This window comes from Chanodichthys erythropterus, chromosome 23 (assembly GCF_024489055.1).
Source record: "Chanodichthys erythropterus isolate Z2021 chromosome 23, ASM2448905v1, whole genome shotgun sequence".
NCBI classification, from domain to species: Eukaryota; Metazoa; Chordata; class Actinopteri; order Cypriniformes; family Xenocyprididae; genus Chanodichthys; species Chanodichthys erythropterus.
In genome coordinates this window covers 20,136,753-20,149,133 of record NC_090243.1, presented here as the reverse complement: position 1 = coordinate 20,149,133, position 12,381 = coordinate 20,136,753, and the positions used below count along the sequence as shown (strand labels likewise).

The 12,381-nt window shown below is 36.4% G+C and overlaps 1 protein-coding gene and 1 long non-coding RNA gene across 6 annotated transcripts in view; both read left to right on the top strand.

The window, feature by feature from the left end:
* LOC137014248 (uncharacterized) overlaps nucleotides 1-12,381 on the top strand; it is a 439,549-nt gene that overhangs the window by 278,570 nt on the left and 148,598 nt on the right. The gene's annotated exons all lie outside the window — the stretch shown is intronic.
* Nucleotides 720-12,381, top strand: part of slc12a7b (solute carrier family 12 member 7b) — a 69,125-nt gene continuing 57,463 nt past the window's right edge. Inside the window, exon 1 of one of the 4 annotated variants that reach the window (XM_067378573.1) lies at nucleotides 720-993. In XM_067378573.1, the coding sequence (XP_067234674.1) occupies nucleotides 825-993 (169 nt within the window). In that variant the 5' untranslated portion in view covers nucleotides 720-824. The remainder of the gene's footprint in view (nucleotides 994-12,381) is intronic. The other 3 variants (XM_067378572.1, XM_067378577.1, XM_067378576.1) reach the window with 3 other exon arrangements.

Sequence of the window (12,381 nt, the reverse complement as noted above, 5' to 3'; positions counted from 1 at the left end):
TTTAAATAAGTGCTGCCTTTATGTCATGTGACACTGTGGAAATAATAACTCTTCATGTGACTCAAATCCATCTGAGCATCAGTGTTACATTAACTGCAGATCTTTCTCATGTTGTGTGTGAAAACTTGTCTGTATCTATGAGAAAACACACGACACAAGAGACAAACAGACAGATGTTAATAAAGCACAGGATCATAAACATCTATACTTTTCATCACAACAATTAAACAACTGCTAACTATCTGTGTTTACCATTTGGCAAGAAGTTGTCCACAAATAGTTATCACTTACTAATACTAACTTACTAAAAACAACTAATAATAAAAAAATAGACTTACAAATGTCAACAAATTTAACTAAAATGAACCTGAAATATTTTTACTTTCAATAAAAAAAGTGTTTTGTCTCATAAACAGCAGTGATAAATCTATAAAACAGAAAACAAACACACAAATAAGGCTTTATTTACAATATTAAAATAATTTTAAAAATAACCTTATGTTTTTTGTGTAAATAATGGCTTAACGTTGTATTAAATCCTTAAATTACTGCAATTTATTAATACTCAACTTTTAAGTATGAATAAAATGCAGTAATTGAAGAATCAGGTGATAACTGTGATCGCCAGCATGGTTCCGTTATTTATATGAAGCCCCGTTCAACTCTCAGCCAATGAGCGCAGCGCGTTCTTCACGGACGCGCCTCACACACTGTGCGCGCGCACTCACAAACTGTCAGATTACCGGCTATGAATCACGGGCGTAAGCTGTCTGGTCGCTGAAGTTTATCAGACACCGGACAGGTCCGACCCACAGACGACCAACATGAGCGAGAGATTTCTGGTCGTACCTGTGGCGCACGCCGTGGAGAGCGCGTTTGGAGGAGAAACGGACGGAGACTCCGTGTTGGACGCCGGTGGCGGTGAGGGCGAGCGCGCGGAGCGGCGGGGATCGGTGCCCATCCTCCAGTACAGCAGAGAACCCAACAAATACGGTGAGACGGCTTGAGTTCGTACAGACAGAAAGTGTCGCTCTGAACTGTCGTGTTATAATAAACGAAGAGCCGTTATGTTCGTTATAAAGGAGCGTCGCGCGCGGCCAGAACTCAGTCAGTAGTTTGGCGCGTCACGCGTGTGCGTTACAGTGTAAACAAGATGAAAGAAAGTGAAGGAAACTTAATCGTTTTTTAGTATTAATGAATGAAGTTAAACACAAACTAACGTTTGCAACAGACAGATCGATGTGTCTGAATTAATTTAGTCCATCGATGATCCTGCAGACATAATATGAAATATGATTTATTGTAGACGGTTTGTTTTTATATAGATTTCTCTCAGGAGGTTTAATTCTCTCAGGGCCGTTAACCTGCGCACAGTTTTGGTTCCTGGAACGTCGTGAGAACGTTATGATTGAACATTCAAAGAACGTTAGAAAATGTTACGAAGCGCAACGTTTTGTGTGTTACTACTAATTTCCACTCTTTTGTTTTGAAATGTTTTCTGACAGGAGTAAAATGAGACTATATAAGATTGAGTCGATTAGTGTAAATATGCCTTTGTTTATTTATAATTTTAAACTAAAATGTTTATATGTGGTCTTAAAGTACAGCTGAATTATAATAGTAGCCTATTCTTTTCATAAACAACATAAACAAACATGATAATCATAATTACAGTTACAGCTCCAGTAAAACTATGACCACTTATTATTAACTTACACTAATGTCCTCAAATTAATATAGGATTTTACTTTAACAGTAACATTATCTATTGTAAGATTTTATTTGAGTGGTTTTGTTTGTAAGGTCCTGTGTCTGTAAGTTGTGTGTGACATATTTATATTTGTGACATTCTGTGTACTTGCATTACATGCTGCAGATTTATTGCAATTACTTAATTATTAAATTTTGCACAATAAGAAGGTTTGTTGGTTGAATTGTGCAATCTAATATGTTTTATAGGTCCTTATAATATTAAAGGGATAGTTCACCCAAAAATTTGATGTTTTGAAAATTTGATGTTTATCTGCTTACCCCCAGCGCATCCAAGATGTAGGTGACTTTGTTTCTTCATTAGAACACAAATGATGATTTTTCACTGCAAACGTTGCGGTCTGTTAGTCATATAATGCGGGTCAATGGGAACTTCGTCTATAAGAGTAAAAAAACATGCACAGACAAATCCAAATTAAACCCTGCGGCTCGTGACAACACATTGATGTCCTAAGACACGAAACGATCGGTTTGTGTGAGAAACCGAACAGTATTTATATCATTTTTACATCTAAAACACAACATGTCTAACTGCCTTGAGCATCCGGTTAGTGAGGTCTGATCGCGCTCTAACAACGGAAGTGATGTCTAGCACTCATTGAGATATATGCGCGAGACATCACTTCCATCCTCAGAATGTGTTTTCAGACCTCACACACCAGATGCCGTGGACATAGTGGTGTATTAGAGGTAAAAAATGATATAAATACTGTTTGGTTTCTCGCACAAACCGATCGTTTCGTGTCTTAGGACATCAATGTGTCGTCACGAACTGCATGGTATAATTTGGATTTGTCTGTGCATGTTTTTTTTTACTCTTATAGACAAAGTTCCCATTGACATGCATTATACAACTGACAGATTGCAACGGTTCTAGTTAAAAAAAAAAATCATCATTTGTGTTCTACTGAAGAAACAAAGTCACCTACATCTTGGATGCACTGGGGGTAAGCAGATAAACATCAAATTTTAATTTTTGGGTGAACTATCCCTTTAAAGTCCCCCTGTAGTCAATTATTTTATCCCTCAAAACTCATCTTTGATCACCCAAAATTACATATTTAAACATTTTTTCTTGTCTTCATGCCTTAAAATAGCTTGAATGTAACTCGACACCCTTGCTTCATTTATTATATGCAGATATATGAATATGCTAATTAGCCCCGCCTCCACTCACTCGCACGAGCTCAGAGATCCACTCGGTGAACTTACTGAGGTAAACGCTCACAATGGTATGGCTTTTTACAATGTCAGACACAATGGTAATTAATATGATTAGGCTTTTGCTTGTCTATGTTATCAAACAGCTATTAATTTGTTGCTAATGTTACACACACCATGTCTGACTTCTAAAAATCAGTATACTTAAAAATAATTTGAACATTAACGGAGAAAGGCATATAGTTTATCATAACATCGTAATATACATCATACACAAGCTATATTGCTAAATCTACATGATTTTTTTTTATATCAACAGAAAAATATATATTCTCGGGATATATTCTCTTGAGTCTCTCCTGCTTCAGAGCGGCATGTTGACATGATTGGTTTCAAGTTAGTTTGTGACGTCAAAAACACCAGTGTTTTCAAACCGCGGGTTTGAGACAGTCTCTCTTTCACTGCAGATTTAAGGAGAAAACACTCAGCAATGGTGTTGACTGATGAATTTGCACATGGTTTGTCTTAAAGCATATTAAAAACACCACATAGACATATAAACAACATTAAAAACTTGATTTTCACCACAGGGGGACTTTAAGAAAAATTTACATTTGCTGAAAAAAAAAAAATGCTTTCATTTATTTATCATTTATTTTCACTCGTTTTTCTTTTGTATTGACCCAACCAGGTGGTAGCGTTTTATGCAGCATGATGCCCTTTTGGTTTTACATGACTGCCTGATTTCAGCGGCTTGTCTAGACGTGTCTTGGGACACTTTTCACGCTCAGCTGTCTTCATTAATTACCATGACACATCTGTTTGTTTCCCGGGTTAGAGATCTAGCAACCTACATCTGAATCTGCTTCTGTTTTCCAGCCTTTTCCAGTCTCTCTTTGAATCAGTAAATGACATTTATTTAGTGTCCCTGTGGATATTGGAACCAAACAACCACATTAATTTAATGCTGGTCTCGGTCTTTATCTTTGATGGAAATGAAAGCTTACAATTGGCCCTTAATTATATTTCAAAGGCCTCTTAAAGCCAAAGTGCCTTTGATTATACTTCAGCACCAGTCACATAGTCTATAAAGAAGTCTAGAGTAGAGTAATTGTGAGAGATGATCTTCTGCTGAAGTCCAGGTGATCTGGAGAATTGAATATGCAGCTCATCGTTTAGTTTTAAGAGTTTGGCTCGGTGTTAATCATATAAAGAGCAAAGGGAAAGTTTTGTGATGCTTCTGTCATTGAGATGATCCTGAGAGCATGATCAGATACATTAGTTTAATTTGCTGGCGTGTAAAGCGTCTCGCCTTTGGAGAAGTGTAAATGGGAGTCATCTTCCAGATGATTGAGCTGGGGGAGCGGTGGATTGGGTTACACTCATTATGGGAGTCAAGAACATCTCTATTCATATATGTGTTGATGATCTTATAGCCTTCACTCCCAGACCTAGAACAATGCTGAGCACAAAGTTCCTCCCGGGCATTAAGCAATTTTGAGGTCTTACAGACCCAGAATATTACTAAATAAGGCCATTCAGAACCCAACCCAATGCAACGGCTTTGTTCCCAAACTATGCAGTCTAGTGTATGTCATGATGGGTGGGTTTTCATTTTGGAAGCGTATTGCAGTTTTTCTAATTGAAAACCAAAATGCAACCAAATATACATTGCATTTTTCTGGGGAATTAAAGAAATGTTCCAAGTTAAATACTAGGGGTGTAACAATGCCCTCATATCACGATACTGAACTCACAATATTATTGCAATAAACTGTAACAAGAAATGCACTATTAATTATAATGCTAAATTTGGTATTATACTAGGTGTGGAAATTAGTAGTTTTGGACTTGGTGCTTGTAATCCAATGCACAGGACAATGATGATATTGTCTTCTGAAGCTGAAAATACAGAATTATTTCAGATGAATATGCTTGCAGTCTGTCACTGACTAGATATATTTAAAATAATGCGTGCAACTTTTTACTGGTAACATAAGACATTTGGCATTATCAAATATTCCCCTATTGAATTATTATACATTATATGCAATATTATATATAGTAGTTTAATCTGTAAACTTGAATTTTTCTCACACAGTACTTTTCATTTTTGGTGAACTATACACAATATATATTTTCACTATCCACAATACATATTGTTGCATTTTTGAATTGCGATTATTGTTACACCCCTATTGAATACAAATGGGCATATTGTTGATTACCACAGATAATAATTTAGACTCCCACAGTTTGTGAAAACAAAAAGCATTGACACTTACTGTATGGACTTAATGCAAAAGTCTTTGCACTCACAATGTCCAAACAGAGGTACAAATCTAAAGTATTTTCTTGGAGAGAACTAAAAATGTTTATGAATAAAAGCTAGTTTTGTTATTTACTTTTGTAGGAACTGAAAATCAAAATCAAATATTTATATTTAATTATTTTTATTGCTTTGTATTATATTCATATAGTCAAGTGGAATGAAAAAAAAAGTCAACAATTTAAATTTGACTTTAAAACATGTTTGGAAATATCTAAAAATTGAAGCTTGAAAAGCTACACATACTATACAACTGTTTATCTGTACAATTACATTTTTACTCACATGTTTGATTAAATGTACTCTTGAATGCAGAGTATTTGGTTCGCAAAAAAAGATGACTTCTGGTCCAAACAACAACAAAACAAGCAAATTGAAAGTATTTAACCTGGAATAGTTGCTGTTTAAGGAGTTTCATATGCCATATGATACCGTACACTTATTAGTAAAGATCACATGACATTTTAGCAGAAACACAGTGCTGAGTCAACAAAAATGCAGTGTACTTTTCAAACCACACATTTCATGAGTGATCTGAGACGATTGCTTAACTTTTATGTGTCTGTGTGGGCTCATGCTGTATATTGTTACTGAAAGGTCACTTCATGATGATATTAGAATTGACCTCAGTAGGGCTTGGATGCAAACATGTTCACTTTCTGCTGTTTAATGGAAGTTACCATGTCTGATGTGTTTCTACGGTCGGATCCCAGAGGCTGGAGGCCGTGTGTTGGAGGGTGGTCTTCAGTCAGGGTCAGGGTGGATGAAAAAGAGAAGAGGGAATTTTTATTTGGCGCATTTCTCCGTCAGGACACTGTGAACAGCTGACTCTAGCAACACCGTCCTATTTGTGTTGGCTGTTTATCCCCACAATCATAACAACAGTGGTGTGTGTTTCTGTGTTTCCAGTTATCAAAACACTTTTTCTTTCTCTTCTTCTAGCATATAAATATGATGCATGCCATCCCGTTTGTTTCTGTCTGTCTGGACAGCAGTAATTAGCTTTAGAGTTCATGAGTCATTTGTAATTTTATCGCTCTAATTGGCATCATAAGATGACAGTCATGTGACTCTGTGCCCTTGTTCAGATGGATGGTTTGTTTACGCTAGTGAACTGCTTACCTAGACCACATTTGAATGAAAGCATCATGGGATGCTACAGACATAAGAAACAAAGTTATACTGTTATTGTAGTATGATTTATATATATTTTTTTATAAATATTTTGAATGTTTTCTTTTTTATATTTTCCATTTGCATTAGATTTTTAGTTAAAGATTCAGTCATTTTGTTGTGTCCTCACCATTTTTATTAGTTTTTGTTTTTTAAATATGTCTATATAGATTTTATTAATTTGTATTTCATATAAACTAAACAAAAATGAGAAACTTTGCCTAGGCAACTAGCTAAAATAAAATGAGTTATGAATTATATATATATATATATATATATATATATATATATATATATATATATATATATATATATATAATTTTATTTCAAGTTATGAAAATGTTTTTTTTTTATCGTTTTAGTTTATTTAACAATAATAAACCAGTTTTTAACATACCTTACTTGTGTCAAATTCTTTGACACCTGCACTGACACAGCCTGCATTACCTAGCACAGCAATCCCAGAATGCACTGCAATGAATGATAATTATAAATGTATATACTTGTATTTTATGCAATACTGCAAAATATCAGCAAAAATTGTTAAAAATAGACTATTTCACTTAATAATGGCAAAGTTGAGTAGAATTTAAAGGCACAGAATGTAAGTTTCACCACTAGAGGTCGCTTATTCAAATCAATAACAAAGATGTAGCTTGATGATGTAGTGATGGAGCGTGAAATCATGGGAGTTTTTAGGTTGGAGCAGAGTCTTTTTGCTTTATTGGGTTATCTTTGGTGACAAAAACCACAGCAAATGATTATGAATAATTGTAGTCCATCATAAATATGCAAAAAAAACATCTGTGGCTTGCTACACGCTATCAGAGATTGCTGACTTTGATGCTAGAACTACTATTTACACATTTTTTGTCCATAGACTCTATCCTCACCTGAGGGTAGGGGGATTTGGAGGTCATGTGACATGTGCTGTGTCTGAATATGACTACTTTTATACTATATAGTAGGCGAAAAACAGTATGTGAGACAAGTAATATGTCCGAATTCATAGTATTCATAAAACAGTAGGCGGAAAGCACCTGGATGACCAACTACTTGTGTCAAGATTCTGAAGTGTGCGTACGTTGGACATTTTATTATCCTATTATGCCATGGCAGAGGATTTGTGAATGGCAACTGACACCAATGGTCACATGACAACATGGCAGATATCATGTCTGAATTCATACTTTACACATTCATACTTCTTTTTAATGGTCACAAAGTGAGTTTCAGAACAGTATGCTATTTCAGACACAGTGATGCATTAATGCCAATCGCTGCATGACTCATCTCACCCGATCTGTGTTGATTATGAGTGAGAAACTTCCTGTCCGTTATCCTCTGTATGGAGTTTCCATTCCCACCAGCCCCGTGCTAAAGAACAGTGTGCTCTTGGCTCACGACTCTTGTTTTTCATGTCATCGCGCTCTGTCTCTCAAACATTGCTCAGGCGTTGAAAGTAGCAGGTGGTCTCTTAATGCTAAATAAACTTTGGCCGTCAGAATCAGTTTGGTGTTATATCTGTGTTTGTGTTTGGGAGACATGCATGAAGAACCGAGGGCAGGTCAACGTTTAAAGGAATAATTCACTCAAAGAGTTGTCATATAATCAAATGTCTTTCCAAACCTGTATGACTTAATTTTATTAGGTGTTAGGTAGAATGTTTTACACTAATTATCCAATCACGATGCAGCAAGTTTAAATATGCGCATATACTAATAAGGTTTGATATTTTTCTTATCAGACAAAACTATCATATGATTTAAAGTGATAGTTCACCCAAAACACATTTACTCACAGTGAAATTCTTCCAAACCTGTATGAGTGTCTTTTTTATCAAGAACACAAAATAAGATATTTTGAAGAATGTCGGTAACCAAACAGTTGATGGTCCACATTGGCATCCATAGTAATTTTTTCCATATTATGGAAGTCAGTGGGGTTAATCAACTGTTTGGTTACTCGGGTTCTTCAAAATGTCTTTCATTTTTGGGTGAACTAATCCTTTAAGAACAAAAATATAATGCATAAAGTGTATATGGACTGCATTTAACCAGCCAAAAGGGAATGTTCACAGAACTTTGGCTAACGTTCTAGTAAGGTTCCGTTGAAGTTATGAGCAAACGTTCCAGTAACTTTAATAGAATGTTCACTTGAAGATTTAATACATTAACGTTAGCACAGAAACTTCATTTACACATCATTTGTGGAACTTTTTTTTCTGAAATGTTTTAGATGGATGTTTGTAGAACATTTTTTAAACGTTACTTGTTTCAGAACATTCAGAGAACTTTTAAAAGTAACGTTCCCATAATGTTTGCAAAATGATAAAATAGAATGTTCCCTTAATGTTTTCTGTGTAACCAAGAAACTTTTAACAGCTGGATGCTTTGAAAGTTCAGAGAACATTCTGAAATAATGTTTTCATATGTGGGAAATGTAACATTTTTGGAACACATTTTTTTCCGATGGGAATCTTTTTTTTTTTTCTTCTTTTTTTTTTCAGTTTTGGAGATTAATACTGTCTGTAATTGAATAGAAAAACTTTTTAATGTTCTAGAGAAAAAAATAATAAAGACTTACTGGTTTGAAAGGGCATGAAGGTGAATAATAATGACAGAATTTACATATTTTGCAGAACTTTTTCTTTAAATGTGTCCTTTTCTCAAATACAGGACTGTCTGGGGCGTTCATACCAGGAACAGATTTCTGGTGTCTGGTGGCTGCTGTCATGTCTGTCTAATAAAATCTAAGGTGATAAACCCTCACAATCATTTAGCTAAACTGAGCTGCTGGCACCATGGGGGGTTTTGTTGGCCTTGCGTTTGGCTTGAGCTCCCATTTCAGGACCTTCTCACGGTCACCAGGATCAAACGACGCTATTAGTTAATCTAGAATTCTCTGGATATTTGTCTTGTGCTGCAGAGGAGCCAAAAAAGGTGTCACCTGATATTGTCGTGTGTGACGGACAGCTGAAGGAGAACAGGGCATCTGCTCTGACATTTGAGATGGGCGTCTCTGCCAGAACGCCTGAGCATCTGTCATCACCTGCTTACAGCCGCTTCGTTTTAGAACCAACGAACCTCGGTTCATCTCCAGCTGTTTACTGTAACGTGTTGAAAGTCATTTACAGTAATTATTTTATATGTGCCAAATGGATTAGTGCAGATTCCTCGCGTGTCTTGCCGCTATGGCGTGACATTTTGCAATCACTCTGGTATCTGTTTTTAGGTTCCCTGTAACGTTTCCACTCTCGTACAGTCAAGTCAAGTTTTAGAAACAGTGACATGCACTGGATGGGGGTGAAATTCTGCTGTAACAGACATGCAATCTGTGTGTGTGAACTTGTGCTTTTAGTTACAGTTAGTCTGGATCAGATTCAACTAGTGAGATATAGACCAGTTTAAAGACCATCTGTGGTGAAAATCAAGTTTTTAATGTCATTTATATATCTATGTGGTGTTTTTAATAAGGGTGGTTGATTATGATTTCACTTTTTTAACTTTAGTTAGTGTGTAATGTTGCTGTTTGAGCATAAACAACATCTGCAAAGTTACGACGCTCAAAGTTCAAAGTTCTTTTACAGAAATCACTTTTTAAGGACTACAACAAACGGCTTGTAGGGACTACAACAAGCTTCTTCCTGGGTTAGTGACATCACTAACCCCATAATTTACATAAACCCCGCCCCCGAGAACACACAACAAAGGGGGCGGGGCCATGTTGGGCTGCTTTAGAGAAGAGGAAGAGTTGTTGTAGTAGAGTGTTGTTGTCATGCCGTCATTTTACGCCGGACTGCTTCACAAACGAGGGTCAATTCAACACAAAAGATGAACATGACGGCACATGCTAGTGGATGAGTTGAATCAACTCCACAGCAACTACATAAATTTATCCACTAACCATTCAGAAACGTCTAAAAGTTGTAACTTCTTCCTGAGTCTCTCCATCAGTGTCGACTCTGGTTTGAACAATGTAAGGCTGAACACCGTTACTGACAATCCTCATTTTGGCTGCGTGAGATTCTCCAGCTTTGTTGTTTTTGAGCTGTTAAAACTCCGCCCTCTTCTGGAAAGGGGGCGGGGAGCAGCAGCTCATTTGCATTTAAAGGGACACACCCAAAAACTGTGTGTTTTCGCTCACATCCAATTAGGGGCAAATTTATCAAGCTATAATAAATGATTTGTGGGGTATTTTGAGCTGAAACTTCACAGACACATTCTGGAGACACCAGAGACTTATATTACATCTTGTGAAAAGGGGCAATATTGGTCCCCTTAAAGATAAACCATTCATCAATCAACACTGTCCCTGAGTATTTTCTTCTTAAAACTTCAGTGTACCAAAGATAGTCTCAAAAATTCCCCATGCTTCCTACCGTCACAAACAAGTAACCAATCCCATCGATAATCATCATAAGGATCTTGATGTTTGGAAGGCAGCTGTCTGACTCTGAGATGGTGAACAGAAACATGGTTTAAGTAACATTAGCAGCACATTATTAGCTGTTTGATAAAACAATCAAGCCAAAGGCTAATCATATTAATTACTGATATGTGTCCAACACTACATGAATAAACACTTTACCATTCTGATTCATCGACTTTTAGATGAGCCTGTATAATCTCTCTTCCTCTTCTTCTGAATCAGTTTCTGTTTCAAACATTAATGGCTAAATTAAACCAATATTTCCACTTGCATGTGTCATGTTTCCTAGAGTTGAGCGAGTGAATCATGTAGTCAGAGCTGGTGTGATTGACTGGAGGCGGAGCTAATTTGCATATTCATGGTTCAAGTAACAAAATAGTTTTTTATGGTTTAAGTTTTAGTTAATAATAATAACATTGTCACCTACTCATCCGGTTTTGTCATTCATACATAACCAACATTTGTAAAAAGCCCCATATTAGTCAACCACAAGATGATGCATAACTAAATTGGTTTAGTTCTCCTTCAGGGTCTAAACTGGGACAAATGAGTCTGCTTGTTTACTCTATAAATGTAGCATGGAAATATTACTGCAGGCCTAAAGAATCTTTGTGTAAAAACTTGTCAGCATGTGGAAAGTTGGGTTTGTAGATGTCATGATGCCAGGAAAAGGTTTCTCTAGTGCATTTTGCGGTCTCACTCCACACTGTTGTTTCGTTAGCATGATCAGTGTAAAATCATCAGTCGGACTGAACTGTCATGTCAAACAAGCACAGAATTTCATACAGAAATTCTTTTGAAAGATGCTTAGATTTGTCTTGCTTGCTTTACCAAAGATAATCAGCAGGTGGCAGCACATTTCTTCCTGATGCTTTAAATACTCAGTTACACTTGTTACTTCAACTTTAACCAACTGAAGCTTCTTATAGTAACACTCTTTGTGTTTACAGAAGGCTCACATTGGTACTGCACTTGCAAATTGACTGTTTCTGGCTATTTTATTCCACATTAGATAACTGTCCTGACCACCACTGTGACCCACAATTAACCCGTTTGACCCCTCAAACCAGAATCTTTCACAATTGTCGGAGTTTGTATTGTACATTTGTGATTGTTTTAGACTTGCAAGTTTTTATAGTTTATTTATTAATTGCTTTATGCGTCACTAAGCTTTTAGATGCAGTCCAGCTTTCAAAGTGCAGGAAATGAGACCGGCCTAAACAATTCCAGCTTCATAAATGAGCTCAGCTGGATGTTTCTAACCGGATTTGATTTCGCGAGACTATGGTTGATCTTACCTGCCAGAACGACTGCGTCTTGGATTAGCCAGTTGGAGGAAGTAAGTTTCCTTTTAAAAATGTGCGTCCTGTAGTTTGCACTGCTCAGTAAGTCCAAACACTTTGGGCATTTTGCCATTTAAAGGTCGTTGCACAGGTGGAACCAATTCATTAGAAGAAATTCCTGGCGGCTTTTATATTTTCCTATTGGTCTTTAGTCATTCCTGGGGAAGCCTATCA